The sequence below is a fragment of the Trichechus manatus genome, unplaced genomic scaffold, assembly GCF_000243295.1.
Source record: "Trichechus manatus latirostris isolate Lorelei unplaced genomic scaffold, TriManLat1.0 scaffold00122, whole genome shotgun sequence".
NCBI lineage: Eukaryota > Metazoa > Chordata > Mammalia > Sirenia > Trichechidae > Trichechus > Trichechus manatus.
Window position 1 is genome coordinate 3,197,948 of NW_004444058.1, and position 15,719 is coordinate 3,213,666.

Sequence of the window (15,719 nt, forward strand, 5' to 3'; positions counted from 1 at the left end):
CCTAGCTGTGGTTTTTGCAAACGCCCCGAGTTGCGAGTTGCGCAATCGCTGCGCAGTAGAGAGGATTGCTGCAGCGGGCGGGGGCGGTTCCAACTCCCCATCCACGGCTCGTGAAGCCGGTTTGCACTGGGCCCGCCTAACTTCTCCGAGTCGGGCGACGGGTCAGAGCCGGCCGCACACAACGCCTCAGGGAGGGGCGTGGGCGACGCTCCCGGGCGTGGACACCGGGCGGCGCGCGCGGGTGGAGGAGTTTGCCGACACTCCCCTGCAGTGACAGCGGGCGGCGCGCGCGGGCGGCGTAGTTTGCCGACGCTCCCTGGCGGTGACAGGCGGGGTGGGGCGGCCCGCGGCCTCATTCCGGGCGGTCGGGCGCCGAGCGAGACGCGGGCGGGAGGAGCGGGCGGCGGCCGGGCAGGCCGGGGATGCCGCTCTGCGCGCCGCGGTCGTGAACCAGCTAGCCGGCCGGCTGCCGCAGCCATGACGGTGGAGTTCGAGGAGTGCATCAAGGATTCGCCGCGGTTCAGGTGCGCGGGCTCGGCCCCATCCCAGCCCAGGGACGCGCGGGGCCCTTTGTGGCAATGGGGCTGGCACCCCAGCCGCCTCCCTCTGGGCACTGGGGTGCCGGACAGGGGATGGGCGGCGGGGGAGGGGGCGTTGATGCAGCCTTTGTGCCTGGCGGGGAAGGGAGCGGGTCAGTGCCGTGATGGGTAGAGCCGGACGGACCAGACCAGAGACTGGTAGGCTGGAGGACCCCGCCTCGGACAAAGCCCGCAGCCCCACGGCTGTGCGGCCCGCCCTGCACCCCGCTACCCGTGCCCCCCAAAAGCCCGGAGGAGCCGGAACAAAAGATGCCTCTTTTGCTTGTCACCTCGCACGGAGGATGTGCGCTGGGGGCGGGGCGCCGCTTTGAGGCTGGACCAGCCCTTAACCCGCATCTTTGTCAGGCTGAGTAGCTGTGGAGCAAGGCCACCTTTCTGTGGGAGTTTCCACCCCCGTGTCTGCACCTTCATGCCATGGCCACTAGCACAGCGCGGGGTTGAGCAAGAGGGTCTACACCCTCGTGGGCCCTGGGTCCTGTTCTGGCCTTGACCTGGGCCGTCTGAGTCCCAGTCTCTGTCTTGCTCCGTGTGTCTACAACAGTACCTGGGGGACAGGCAGCTGGAGCCAGACTGTGCCTGAAGTTGGCAGCTTGGCTAGGGTGAGGGCCTGGAGGGGTGGGGCTGCAAGAACCAACAGGACGGGAAGGTTGGCGTCAGGGTGGTTAGGGGCTGTGTCTGCCCCTGGGTGTGTGGATTTATCATTCCTGGGTGTGCAGGCATGCACACCTGTGTGCACCACATCTTCACAGGCATATGCACGAATGTGTACTCTGCCTTACTCATTGGACATTTAGCAAGTGGTAAGGGAGCACTTTCTCTGTGCCAGGTGCTGGGGTGTTTGCAGTTGTGCACCTGCTCAGATGCATCCTACCTGTGCTCAGTGCACACGTGTGAGCTCTGTCCCTCTGTGTATACCATCTGAGGTGCAAGCCCTCTGTTCCTGAGTGCATGAATGTGTGGGTGAGCTGCATAAGGCATGCATGACACACACGTATGTATGAATGATGGGTGGCTGCATATGCATGCACAGGCCACCTCTCTGTGTAAAACACGTGTGGTGTGTTTATCACACACATAGGCACTGTGTCAGTGAATAAACATGTTCACATGTTTATATGAGTCCCATCACTGGCACACATGCCTGCACATGTGTGCACTGTATCCGTGGGTACACACGTCTGTTCTGTGCCACTGCATGTATGCACATGTGATTTTGCATGAGCGTGTGTACTGCACTTCTGTGCACATGTGTATTTGGTCAGCATGTGTGTGGTGAGGGCGCTAGGGGTGTGCGTGAGATGGTGCTGGGTATGAGTGCGCCTGTACCTTGGTGATCAGCGCCGGGGCAGACCCCTGGATCCTGCCTCCCATTTGCCATGAAGGCCTCTGGAGGCTGGGGTGAGGGATGCCCAGGGTGCGGCCCAGAACAGCCCCAGGCTATGGAGCAGAGGGGCTGGGGGCAACCCTCTGCATTATCTCATTTTCTATCTGTGATGACTGAGGGGAGGGGGCCTGGGTAGCTCAGGCACCCTGTGATCCTGGGTACCCACTGGTCCCTGTCTGGCCAGAACTGGGACTGTATGGGAGCATGGTGGGGGCTTTGACCTGATCTCCTGATCCGAAGCCTCATGTTCCCCTTCCCGGTGTGGATGGGTCAGGGCTGACCCTGCCTTGAACATGAGGGGACCAGTCGGACCCAGGGAACACCACACCTCATTTGCCCTGGGCCTTCCCTCCCACACTGGCTTAGGGGAAGTACTGGCTGCCTGGCTGACTCCTCCCAGTAGGGAGGGACTGCCTGAGAAAGTGCCAACAGGGGACAGCGGGTGGGGTGGAGTGGGGTGGGGTGGGGTGGGGTAGGGTGGTAAGGATGATTCAGACCCTGGTCCCCAGGGCAGCACATAGGAGCTGGGCTGGGTGATTTAGGGTTGGGGCTGCCATCTGAACTGGGGTTGGAACCCATCCTGGGGTCACGTCCACTTGACCTCAGGTGCTGCCTGAGAGTGTAACTGGACTTTCCTGGCAGCGGGGGGGTATTTGGCCCCAGCTGCCTACTCCTGGCAGGGGAGGGGGTTGTGAACAGCCTGGGTGGAGCCTGACAGCCCCCAGACTCATGGTGGGCCAGGGTCTCTGACTCTCTCCCGGCTGCAGAAGGGAGCTGCCGTCGCTTGTTCTATGTGCCCCCTCGCCTGGGTGGGGCTTTGGGTGCTGAGTCACAGCTTTGGGTGGGTGGGGCGGCTGGCACCTCATCCCCTGCCTCCTCCTGAAGAGGAAGCCTTGGGTCTCTGGGGTCACGGAAGGGGAGAGCAGAGGGGCATGGGGCTCCCAGAGTGGGGCCGGTTTGTCCCCAGCTCCCATTGTGGCCCTGCTTGGAGACTCCCAGGGCCCCAGGTGCCCTTGGAGGCAGCAGCTCTGGGTGTTGACCACCCTGTCCCCCGCCACACTGCACTAGGGGGTGGGGGGCTCTAAGCAGTGGCTCCCTCTGGAGCCCCACCTCCTGGGCAGCTGGCTCCTTCCCTGCCCCACCCTCAGAGTGTCCAGGGGTGATAGGCCAGGCTGGGCTCACTGCTAGGGTGCCATTCTCCTGGCTGGGACGGGCCTCAGGGAAATCCTGCCAGGACTACCAGGCTCCTGACGCCTCCGTCTCCTCCGTCCCCCAATTCCCTCCCAAGACTCCAGTCCTCTTATCCCCTGGGGAGGATGGGGGCTGCTCAGAGAGGTATAGACGCCTGCTGGACAGGTAGTACCGTAGAAGGTCCCTGCTAGGGCAGCGTGGGGAGCTCTGCTGTCCAGTTCCTCAATCAAGGACGAGTTACACCCACATGACCCCAGGCCCCTCCCCTAGACTGAGAAATCCTAGGGCAGTAGTGGGTGTGGGGCCATCCCCCTGCCAGATCCTCTGCCTGGGGTAGGGCTACTCGCCCCAAGTTCTGCCTCCTGGGACCCAGCATCAGCCAGGCCTGAGCCCCAGGCCTTGTCCTCATCCCCAGGAGGCCAGATGGGCCCAGCTTGCCAGTAGAGCAGCTGTGGGGGATGGGGAGCAGCCGGGATCCTGGCCCTTTTTCCCAATTTCCTGTTCCTGGAGCCAGTGGGGGGGGGGGCGGTCACGTGCCAGATCCATCTGCCTTCCTTCCGGGGATTCTCTGTCGTGGCTTCTCCGGTGATGTCATATGTTAACTCTTCACTGTCCAAGTAGCCCATTGTCAGGCTGTCCTGGGGGCCATGGGCTCTGCTAATGCCTGACCTGCCCTTCCCCTGGGACAGACTCTGTACTACGTAGTGTTTTGAGGTTGGGTGGCCTGAGGGACACGCCCTCCTATAGCTGGTCTGGGGTTTTGAGATGCTGCCTAGACAGACAGAGCAGCTACTTGACAACCTGCATCCACAGGCCACCCACCTCCACACCCCATGGAACAAGCCCTGAAGGAGTGGAAGGGTCAGGCCCCCAGGGGCTGGGGTCATGGCCTTGTGTGTACTCCACCTTGTGTGGGGCTCCCTGTCTCTGTCCTCAGGGGCTAATGGCTTGTCTGACTTTCTGTCCCCAGGTTGGGAATCACAGCTAATCTGGCCTCTTTCTGCCAGGGGTGGGGGTGGGTGCTGGGGCAGCTCCAGAGTCCCAGACCTGGGTCACAGTCTGCCCCCACCTCCTCCCAGGGCCAGGCCTCAGTTTTCTGATCTGCCCACCTCTCCCCTAAGGGTCAAGGGGCAGGGGTGGAGGGGGTGGGGAATAGGTAGCAATGATGGACCCCTCCCCACTTCAGCCCCTGCATGGGTTGATGAAGCCCCTGCCTGACCCCTGCTCAGGGCAGGTGCCCCACTGACTGGCACATCTTACTCCAGGGCAACCATTGATGAGGTGGAGACAGACGTGGTTGAGATTGAAGCCAAGCTGGACAAGGTAAGGGGGACCTGGAGAGCCCAACGCCTCTGACCCCACGCCCAGCACTGCCTCGGCATGCAGAGGAGCCCCTGAATGGGCAGGCTGTACCCTCAGGCCATGCTAACTGGTGCCTACCTGCCCCTGTGTGGGTGTGAACTCACATGTGTCATGAGGCCCCATGTGTCCCAGGTGCATCTGCCACATGCACACACCTTCGTCTGCCCTGAGTCTCCTCCTATCAGGTGGCGGTGGACTTGGGGATTCCCAGACCCTCCGTGTCCTCCCGTCTAGTCCTACTGTCCGCTGGGTGGTGCCTCAGCGTGACGGGGGGTGGGGTGCTGCGGGCCGAGACAACAGACAGGGAAGGGAAAGGGCAGGCTTCAGCATCCTGTGAGCCCCACTGTTGGTCCCATGCTCCTCCCAGCCCTGGGGTCCCGGCTGTTCCCCCTGGCCCCACACTGCTGGTCGCATGCCCCCTTCACACTGAGCTCCCTGACTGGTCCCCCTGGCCCCACACTGCTGATCCCATGCCCCCTGACCCTGTGTTCCCTGACTGGTCCCCCCACCCAGCCCCACACTGCTGGTTCCGTGCCACCTCCACCCTGGGTTCCCTGACTGGTCCCTGGCCTTTGGTAGAACCTCCTACTTCTGGAGCTGAGGCCCAGGCAGTGCCATTTGTCCCCAGACTCCTTATGCCCCATGCCTGGTCCTGGAGGCCCCTCCTAGCCCCAGCCCCAGGCCCTCTGGAGCCCTGTGGACAGTGGACTCAGGGGTGGCAGCCCCTTTTAGCCCCAGCCCCAGCCACATAGGGGACCGGTGGGCCCCAGTTAAATTCTGGCCAGCCTGGGCGTCCCATCTTGGGGTAGTTCCCTCTGTGATTCTGGGCAGGGCCGGTGCCAAAGAGTGGGCCTGGAGGAACTTAGGCCCTCACCGTCCCCACCCCCACCGACAGCTGGTCCGGCTCTGCAGCGGCATGATCGAGGCTGGCAAGGCCTACATCACTACCAACAGACTCTTCCTGGGCGGTGTCCGAGACCTGTCACGGCAGTGCCAGGGCGACAGCGTCATCTCGGTGAGGGACGTTGGCCGGGGATTGGCGGGGGGGGTGCTTCCCAGGACCCTCCATAGCCCCTTGCAGGGTGCCTAGCCCCAGGAGCAGGTGGGTGTCAGTGCTTGGCCAAGGGTGTGGCTCTAAGGCCTGGGTGAGGGGCCTGGGGTAGGGGTGGGGATCTGTTGCCCAGTATGGAGTCCTCTCATCCCACCCTCCCCCCAGGAATGTCTACAGAGGTTTGGAGATAGCCTGCAGGAGATGGTCAACTACCACATGGTGAGCCCCACCCCCCCACAGTTCCTCTCTCCGCCACAGCCCTACACCCTACAGCCCCCCAAGCCCTACCCAGCAGGAATGGAGCTCTCCAAATGTCTCACTGGGTGGGGGCCACATTTTGGCAGTTCCAGGGTGTGGGTAGCTGTCCCCTGAGAGCCCGTGGGTGGGGGCCGGGGGTCCCACTGAAGCCTTTGGTGTGTGCCAAGTAAGGGCCAGACAATGGTGTGGTACCTGGACCCTTGAGGTGACCAGGCAGGGCCACAGCCCAGGCCCAGGCAGAGGGTCTCCAGCCAGGCCCGGAAGTCTCTCGTAGCTGACCCTGTGGCCCCTGTAGGACCCACTGCCACCAGGGCCTGTGTCCCTGCCTGCCCAAGGCCTGAGTGCAGACCCGGCACATGGGTGGTCCAACCTGGGCGTGGGAACCAGAGCCCCAGACTAAACATGCCCCACCCCTGGGGAAGTTCGGAAATGAACTTTCTGTCTGTCTGTCTATTGTCTGCCTGCCTGCCCCAGGTCCAGGGCCCAGCCCTGCAAGCTGATTCTGGGTCCCATCAGTGCTGGAGGGAACCCAGAAGACCCCTCCAGCTCCCATCTCCACCCCTGCCCCCTCCCTGGCCAGGTGCCCTCAGGGGCTCCAGGCTCCAACCCAAGGCCTTTCTCCCGCAGCCCCAGGCTGTGGCTGGTGGTCACCCTCAAAGCCACCTTCAGGTCCAGAAGGGCAGGGGTCTCATGGTGCTCCCTATCTGGACACCATGAAGTGGGCCTGATAGGATGGGCCTATCCAAGCAGCTCTGGCCTCAGCCTGGCTGAGAGCCCAGAGGGGAATAGGCAGGTGGTCACAGCTGTTGCCTCTGGGCGCTAACGCCACTCCCCCTGGGGTCCTTTCTTGGGCAGGTCTGTGGTGGAGGGGGTGCTGCACACTCCCCTGGCTGAGCTAGGGGCCTGGGCAGGGCTAGGGGGCTTTCCCAGGCCTGGTTCTCATCTGGGGGCATGGGGACCTTGCCTTTGGGACCTTGTGGGGACAGTCCCTTAATGCCCCCCTACCCTCCCACACCTCCAGATCCTGTTTGACCAGGCCCAGAGGTCTGTGCGGCAACAGCTCCACAACTTCGTCAAAGAGTGAGTGGTACCTGTGGCCCCCAGACTTCTCCCGGCCCCGAGATCCTCCCCTGGGCCGATGTCCTCCTGGTGAGGCAGAGTGGGGGAGCCATGACACCTACCAGGAAACTGCGCCAATGTTGGGGGTTGGGGCCCGATGCTGGAGGGAGGAGCAGTGTGTTGCTGTGCATTACCTCCTGGAGGGCTGGGGTTGCCCCGGCCAGGTGACCTTGGCTTGCAGCCTCAAGGCTAGAGGGGGGCTTAGCAGGGGCAAAGGCTGCGAGGTGGGCAGGGCTAGTTGCCCAGGGAACAGTGGTCTCGGGCAGGGACACCTCTGGCAGTCGAGGAGGGCTTTCAGCAGGGGTGGGGCAATGTGGGGTGTGACCTGTGTGGAGAGGTGGTGCCATGATCTCTGGAGGGGTCAGGGTGAGACCTGGGGGTGGGGGTAGAATCCAACATCAAGTGTGTGCAGTTGGAGTGCCTGTGGGGCACCCAAGTGGGGAGGTAGCATTGGGTAGATAAGTCTGGAATCCAAAGGAAGGCACCCTCGGAAGGAAGGCTGAGGATCTCCCTGGGATGGACCAAACCCTGGAAGGGAGGGAGGCGACTGAGGCGGGAGGAAGGCCAGGCTGGATGCCTTGGAGCACGGAAGAGGAGGTGGGGGTGATGGCTGGATGTGACCTGGGGAGGAGCAGTTGCAATGGCAGAAGCCGGCAGGACTAGAGTGTGTGGAAGGGCCAGGAGGGGAGGATGAGGAAGGGAGGTGAGGAATGGGACAAGGGAGACCCCAGGGCATGAGTGCCAGTGTGCACCCCTCCCCCCCATCTCTGACCACTAACCTCACTGGCCCCAGGGACGTGCGCAAGTTCAAGGAGACCAAGAAGCAGTTTGACAAGGTCCGTGAGGACATGGAGCTGTCCCTGGTGAGGAATGCCCAGGCGCCTCGACATCGGCCCCATGAGGTAGAAGAGGCCACAGGCGCCCTGACCCTCACTCGAAAGTGCTTCCGCCACCTGGCGCTGGACTACGTGCTGCAGGTCAGCCCCAGGCGGTGGAGCAGCTCCTGAAACAGTGGGAGGGCTTCCTGTAGGAGGCAGTGGGCCGGGACAGAGATGCCAGGTCCTGCGAAACTGGGCAAGGGACAGCTCGTGTGGGATGCCCAGCTCAAGGCCAGAGGTGGGGACAAGCCTGGCTGTGTTGGCAGTGGGAGCAGACACAGGAGCTCCAGGACCATTGGAGGAAGGGGCTGGCACAAGTGCAGGGAGCTGAGGATATCCTGGGGTTACAGAGAAATACAAGCAGCCCTAGTGGACTCTGGCAAGGTACGTCCCTGGCAGCCCTCACCTGTTCGCTCCCTCTTCTGGCAGATCAACGTCCTCCAGGCCAAGAAGAAGTTTGAGATCTTGGATTCTGTGAGTTCAGGGGCAGGGTGGGTGGCTGCAGGTGTCCATTGCCACATAGGGCGGGCCTCACCTGTGCCCCCCCCACCCCCCTGCAGATGCTATCATTCATGCACGCCCAGTACAGCTTCTTCCAGCAAGGCTACAGCCTCCTGCACCAGCTGGACCCCTACATGAAGAAGCTGGCAGCCGAGGTGAGCCGTGGGAGGGGCAGGGCCAGGGCAAGGTCTTGGGGAGGTGGGTGTCCACAGCCCTCCCTGATGCTGGCCCCGCCCACAGCTGGACCAGCTGGTGATTGACTCAGCTGTGGAGAAGAGGGAGATGGAGCGCAAGCATGCTGCTATCCAGCAGAGGGTGAGGCCCAGCCTACTCACCCCACCCTATGTGTGTGTGGCGGGGGGAAGCATTGCCCCTCGTCGCCTATCCTCGACCTCAGGGAGGCCCACCCTAGCACACACATGACCCAGCCTTTGTCCCAGGCCTGCCCACCTGGCCCCAGTCACGTTCACTCTGCCATGCTACTCTTAGGTGTGTGGGAGCCAGAGGAAGAGGGCCCTGAGGGGCCTGACTGGTGGGGTGGGAGGGGCTGCGGGCACCTAGTGGCCTGGGCTGGGTTGGGTGGAGGCTAGGCCCCCTTGTGGGACGGACCTTGTGGTTTGAGCTGGGTCCCTGGGGTCCGAAGGAGCCCTGGTAGCACAGTGGTTAAGTGCTCAGCTGCTAACCCAAAGGTTGGTGGTTTGAATGCCCCCAAGTGCTCCACGGGAGAAAGATGTGGCAGTCTGCTTCCATAAAAATTACAACAGCCTTGGAAACCCTATGGGGCAGTTCTATTCTATTCTATAGGACCACTATGAGTCAGAATCAACTCACCCGCAAAGGGTTTGGTTTTTGGTTTTCCCTGGGGTCCTGCTCCCTCTTGGAGGCCAGGGGTGGCCTCAGACGCTGGCTCCTTCTGAGGCCTCTGCTCACTTGCCAAACAGCTGCCCCCACAGCTAGGAGGGGAGAGGTGGGTGGCAAGCAGGGGAGCCTATTCCGGGACTACGGAGAGGCCTGTGGGAGCTGGGGGTGGGGTGGGGCTGGGGAGGGGCTGTCAATCCCTGGGCCGGGGGTGGGGTTGGGGGCTGGGTGGGGCGACAATCTTGTTGCATGGGGGCCAGGGCAGGGTGGGTGGTACTCACTGGCTTTCTCTCCCCCGCTACTTTCCTCTGGCCCTGCAGACGCTGCTGCAGGTGAGTGAGCATCCACCCTCCGGGTATGTGGGGAGTGGGGGTGGGGCACACCAGGCTGGGTGGGGCCTCTGGCCTCCCCCGCCCCTTGGGTGATTCAGCACCAAGGACACCTCCACTGGCCCCAGAGCTCCACGATCCCGCAGGGGACGCTCTCGAGGCCTGTCTCCGGCACCTGTGTGCACATGGGTGTGAGCGGCGGCTGGTACCAGCAGGACGTGGGCTGAGCCTGGACCATGGGTCGTGGGGGCAGCAGCAGCTGTCCCTGCCTCCCCCACCCAGGCTGGGAGCAGGTGCGGGCCCTCCTCTCCTCTGCCGCAATCTCCGGGTCCACTGCACTCCCACACACAGGGCTCAGTGCCCCAGTGTAAATGGGGCTCTGTCAGGCGCTAGATGACAGGCCCAGCTGGCAGCCTGAATGGGCTCAGGATGTGGGATGCGGGGGGCGGGGGGGTAGCTTCCTTCCTGGTCCCAGAGCCTACTTGTCCTTCTAAGACTGGGGAGGCAGGCTGATGCTAAAACCCCAGCTGAGTGAGAGGGGCTTCTGGGCCCAAACATGAGGGTCAGGAAGTGTCAAGGGTCTCATGTCTGAGAACATAGGGTCACATGTGTCCATGCAGCCTGTGTGGCTACTCCAGCAAGTACCCACTGCAGCCTTCACATGGAGGGATTAGGGGGCACTGCTGAGGGACAGGCCTGACCTCCCCAGGACTTCTCCTATGACGAGTCCAAGGCAGAGTTTGACGTGGATGCGCCCAGCGGTGTGGTGATGGAGGGCTACCTCTTCAAGAGGGCCAGCAACGCCTTCAAGACGTGGAATCGGTGAAGGCCTGGTGCAGGCAGGGTTGGGAGGCAGGCCGGGGTGGGCTGGAGGAGAAATAGGGGCAGCTCTGCTTGACCTCTGCACCCCACTCACCCTACTAGGCGCTGGTTTTCCATTCAGAACAGCCAGCTGGTCTACCAGAAGAAGCTCAAGGTGAGCATTGGGGCTGGGCTGGAATCACCACTGGCTGGGCCCCTCCCCTACCTGGACCATGGGTGGGCTGGTCAGTGGGGTCAGCACAGGCTGAGGACACTTATGGACACAAAGCCAAATGGTCAGGGGCCCAGAGGGTTGGAGACAGGAATGAGAATACTTGAGGCTCAGGTGGTCTGTGTCTTCTCTAAGTCTGAGCGGTAAATAATAATCAGGGTGGGGCTGGGGGCTGGGCTGGGATGCTGAGCTGGGGCCAGTGGTGGTGCCACCCACAGGACGCACTGACCGTGGTGGTGGATGACCTTCGCCTATGCTCTGTGAAGCCCTGTGAGGACATCGAGCGCAGGTTCTGCTTCGAGGTTGTGTCGCCCACCAAGTGAGAAGGTGAAGCCTGGGGGTGGAGGGTAGGGGGCATCACTGCCCATCTGGCCTGATGGTCCCTTGCCTCCAGGAGCTGCATGCTGCAGGCTGACTCAGAGAAGCTTCGGCAGGCCTGGGTTCAAGCTGTGCAGGCCAGCATCGCCTCTGCCTACCGGGAGAGCCCAGACAGCTGCTACAGTGAGGTGTGCCCTCCCCACGCCCTGCACACGTGTGTGCACACACTCACGGCTGCTGTGAGATGACCCCTGCAGGCTGCACACATATGTGTGCATGTGTGCTTGTGAGCACATGTATGTGGGTGCACACCTGTGCATGCATGCATGTGTGCGTGTGCGAGCACACGTGTATGCAGGCTTGTGCTTCAGGGGCTTTGGTCTATGCTGGCTCCTTTGACTGAGGAGGAGGGGTCCTGGTAGGGAAACTGAGGTACAGGTGAGGCTGGTGCCGTTTGGGCTGAGTGTTCCCCACTGCATCTCCCTGACCCCCAGAGGCTAGACCGCACCGCGTCCCCATCCACGAGCAGTATCGACTCTGCCTCGGACTCGAGGGAGCGCAGTGCCAAGGCTGAGAGCACCTTGCAGCGCATGCAGAACGTAGCCGGCAACAGCCAGTGTGGCGACTGCGGCCAGCCGGACCCCCGCTGGGCCAGCATCAACCTGGGCGTGCTGCTCTGCATCGAGTGCTCGGGCATCCACAGGTGGGCGCCGGTGGTGGGTGGACCTGGGCTTGGGGCAGCAGGGGGGCACCCTGACTTGGTCCTGCCCCTCACCCTCCAGGAGCCTGGGTGTTCACTGCTCCAAGGTGCGGTCCCTGACACTGGACTCATGGGAGCCGGAGCTTCTGAAGGTGGGTGCAGGGGCTGGATGCAGGCCACTGGGCCACGTGGGGCCGGCTGCTGGGGTCTGCCAGCTGCAGTTGACACCCTGCGCCCATCTCCCATAGCTAATGTGTGAGCTTGGAAACAGCACTGTGAACCAGATCTATGAGGCCCAGTGCGAGGAGTTGGGCAGCAGGAAGCCCACGGCCAACAGCCCCAGGTGAGAGGGTTGCAGCTGGCTGGGCCAGGGAGCCTTGGCAGCTCCAGGTGAGGGGATGTGGCTTGCCCAGCTGGGGTGCCCTGCCTGAGTCCACCTGACGTTTGCCCCGGTCTAGGCAGGATAAGGAGGCCTGGATCAAGGACAAATATGTGGAAAAGAAGTTCCTGCGGAAGCTGCCAGCAGCACCGGATCGGGAGGCGCCAACTGACAAGGGGTCAGGGCCCCGGCGTTGGCGGACGCAGAAGTGCCAGCGGCACCACAGCTCTCCCCAGGCTCCCACTGCCCGTCGCAAGGTCCGGCTTGAGCCCACCCTGCCCTCTGTCGTGGCCCTGTCCTCAGGTACCAGGGTCGCCAGCTAGTTGCATGCTCACCAAACCCCAGACCCCCAGGTGGTTGGGCGAGAGGCCTAGAGGGTGGGAGGCAGGGGCTCACAGGTTCAACTCCCAGCGCAATCTGAGGTAGCCAATCCCACCCTAGGCCTCAGTTTCCCCATCTGAACTTGTAGTTCTGCCTCCCTGCAGCCAGCACTTTGGAGCGCAAGTTCCGCCGGGATTCCCTCTTCTGCCCGGATGAACTAGACTCCCTCTTCTCCTACTTCGATGCAGGGGCTGCCGGGGCGGGTCCACGCAGTAAGTCCTAGGTAGCCCCCCTCATCCTTGTGCCACTCACCCTCTCAGGTCCAGCCAGGCTACTGACCTTTGGAGGGCTTGCCTCCAAGGGCAGGACTTGCCTCGAGGGTGCCCAGGTGTGGACAGTTCTGCCGCTTGCTCAGGGACTGGAGGGCCAGGCATGCCTGCAGGAAGGAGAGACTGGGCTGGGGAGCCAGTGTTGCAAAAGAGGCTGGTCTAGGGGTAGGGAAAATTTGGGGGTCAGTGGGGCTATGAGTTGGAACCAACTCAATGGCAGTGGGTTTGGTTTGGTTGGGGCTAAGGCTGGAACAGTGACTTGAAGGGTCAGTCGCCGATAAGAATAATGTGTGTATGTGAATGTGTGTGTGGCTGTATGTACACAGGTGTGTATGTGTGAATGTGTGACTTGTGAATACATGTATGGCCACGTGCACCCAGGTGTGTGTCTGCACCCAGGGATGTGTGTGTGTTTGTATACACACGCACAAGCGTGCTGGGGAGCCTGGGCAGTGGTATGCAGGAGCTGGCTCACAGGAGACAATTGTGTGCATCTTTTCCCAACTTTGCTCAGAATCGGCTGGTGGGCATCTTTATACACCACAGAAATTGGCAAATGCTACAAGCCAGCCCCACCCCCCACCCCAGGGCTGGTTGTTAAACATTTATCAGCGCCCACTGGCCTAGGATACTGTGCAGTGCTTTCCTGGGCAGTGTGGGCAGAAGGGACTGGACAGGGGCCAGGAGCCAGGAGCCAGGAGCCAGGAGCCAGGAGCCGGCAGGGCTGATGGGGGCCGTGTGGGGGTAACAGCGGGCAGCAGAGGGCGCTGCTGCACCCTCTCAAAGACTGTGGCTTGCCTGGCGCCAAGCTGTCCTTGGGAGGGTTGGGGTTCTGCCTTTCCCCCCGGGGGCCTGGAGGAGTGCGGGACCTCCAGCACCCAGGAACCCCTATGCCTTTGGGCCCCACAGGTCTGAGCAATGACAGTGGCCTAGGCGGCAGTTCAGACGGCAGTTCCGATGTACTTGCTTTTGGCGCGGGCTCCGTGGTGGACAGCGTCACAGAGGAGGGTGGGTGTGCAACCCGCTGTGCCCGTGGCGCCTCCCTTGCCCCGGGGTGCCCCCTGAGCGCCCCCAGCCGTGTCCTTGCCCCTGACTGCACCTCTTCCTGCAGAGGGTGGGGAGTCGGAGGGGTCCAGTGGCGAGGCGGACGGGGAGGCAGAGGCTTGGGGCCTGGCCGATGTACGTGAGCTGCACCCAGGGCTCCTAGCACACCGTGCTGCGCGCACTCGCGACCTTCCCGCGCTGGCCGCGGCGCTGGCCCATGGAGCTGAGGTCAACTGGGCTGACTCAGAGGACGAAGGCAAGACGACGTTGGTCCAGGCTGTGCTTGGGGTGAGTGGAAGGGTGGTGGGATCCAGGGCACTGGCAGGAGGGGGCACTGGGGCTCATTTGCATCATTTGATGCACATTTTCATAATGTGGCTGCATTTGAATATTCCTGACCTGCCCTTCCGTGGTACCCACACAAGGGCTCCTTGTCCTCCTGCGGAGGCCAGGCTTGGACCTGGCTAGGGCACCCATCGCCGGATCGGGTGGAGGGGGCAGTGGGGGGGTACTTTTCCTTGGCTCAGCCTGACCTGCCCGCACCCTACAGGGCTCCTTGATCATCTGTGAATTCCTTCTGCAAAATGGAGCTGATGTGAACCAAAGAGACAGCCGGGGGAGAGCGCCCCTGCACCACGCCACGCTCCTGGGCCACACTGGGTGAGTACCCTGCCTCGCCTGTGCCTCCGCCCCCGCCGTGGTACCCTAGGCCTGGCCCAACTCGCCCCCTCCTGCCCCGTAGCCAAGTCTGCCTGTTCTTGAAGCGGGGGGCCGAGCAGCACGCCCTGGACGATGACCAGCAAGACCCGCTGAGCATTGCGGTACAGGCGGCCAATGCGGACATTGTCACCTTGTGAGTGTGGGTGGGGTCCTTGGGGTGGGGGTCCGCAGGGTGGGGATCTGTTGGGTGGAGCAGAGTTCTCACAGGGATCGATTCCTAGCAGGGTCCTGGGGCTGGGTGGTCCATGGGTCAGGGCAGGGTCGGAGAAGCCGGGGATCCTCGCAGGGCGGGGTGGGACAGAGTTGGGGGGATCTGTTGCAGGTGGGGAGTCACGGTGGTGCAGTGGTTAAGAGCTACAGCTGCTAACCAAAAGGTGAGCAGCTCAAATCCACCAGTTGCTCCTTGGAAACCCTATGAGGCAGTTCTACTCAGTCCTATAGGGTCACAGTGAGTCAGAATCAACTCGATGACAATGGGATTGTAGACGTGGTGCTCGTGGCTGGGCAGGGTTCTGAGGCGGGGTGGCAGTGCAGCGTCTTCCCTGGGTAGACACTGGGTGTCTGCCTCACGATGCCGGCCCCCAGGCTCCGTCTGGCACGCATGACCGAGGAGATGCGTGAGGCCGAGGCACCGCCAGGCCAGCCGGGCCCGCTGGTGGGCAGCAGCCCCACCGAGCTCCAGTACCGCCGGTGTATCCAGGAGTTCATTGGCCTCCACCTGGAGGAGAGCTAGGGCCGGGCCGGCCGGGAAGCTGAGGGACCCCTCCCCAGCACCCGGCCGCCGGCCTGGCCACCCTGCATGCCCCTGGAGACCCCGGCCCTGCCCACCCCTGGCCCTGCCTGTGATGACACCTGGGCCCACTTCCAACAGCCCCATGCTGGGTGCTCCTCGTGTGCTGCTCGCCCACCCTTCCCTCCTCTGAACTGCCCAGACCCCCCGGGAGGGGAGAGGGACCCCAGCACTGTCTCCTCAAGCCCTAGGTTCTCCCAGAGAGGGAGGCTGTATCACATGGTGCCCCTCACCTCTCCTGGGGACCCTTTGTCTTCAAGTGACCCATGCCTTCCTCTGGGACCTGGGTTGCTCACACCACAAACCACTCAAGGCCCATGTCACCTCGTGCCCTCTTTGCCCTTGGGGTCTGGGTCACCTCGTGTGTGCCCCTCAGACCTGGGGCCCGGGTCACCTTGGGGGGCCCATGTCACCTTGTGCCCTCTCTGCCTTAGAGCCTGTGTCACCTTGTGCCCTCTCTGCCCTTGGGCCTGGGTCACTTTGTGGAAGCCGGGTCACCTCGTGGGACCTGTGTCACCTCACACCCTCTGTCCTCAGAGCCTGTGTCACCTCGTG

The 15,719-nt window shown here is 62.8% G+C and overlaps 1 protein-coding gene across 1 annotated transcript; it reads left to right on the forward strand.

Moving 5' to 3' along the window:
- Nucleotides 1-413: 413 nt before the first annotated feature.
- On the forward strand, nt 414-15,107 carry ACAP3 (ArfGAP with coiled-coil, ankyrin repeat and PH domains 3). Its single transcript, XM_004384345.2, has 24 exons — nt 414-524; nt 4,440-4,497; nt 5,432-5,551; nt 5,753-5,806; nt 6,867-6,925; nt 7,758-7,941; nt 8,272-8,316; nt 8,403-8,498; nt 8,584-8,658; nt 9,522-9,533; nt 10,240-10,352; nt 10,455-10,506; nt 10,782-10,882; nt 10,958-11,069; nt 11,376-11,584; nt 11,664-11,733; nt 11,830-11,924; nt 12,040-12,263; nt 12,446-12,553; nt 13,520-13,618; nt 13,722-13,942; nt 14,205-14,314; nt 14,397-14,507; nt 14,960-15,107. The coding sequence occupies exons 1-24, from the start codon at nt 478-480 to the stop codon at nt 15,105-15,107; spliced, it is 2,523 nt and encodes an 840-aa protein (XP_004384402.1). The 5' UTR covers nt 414-477.
- Nucleotides 15,108-15,719: the final 612 nt, after the last annotated feature.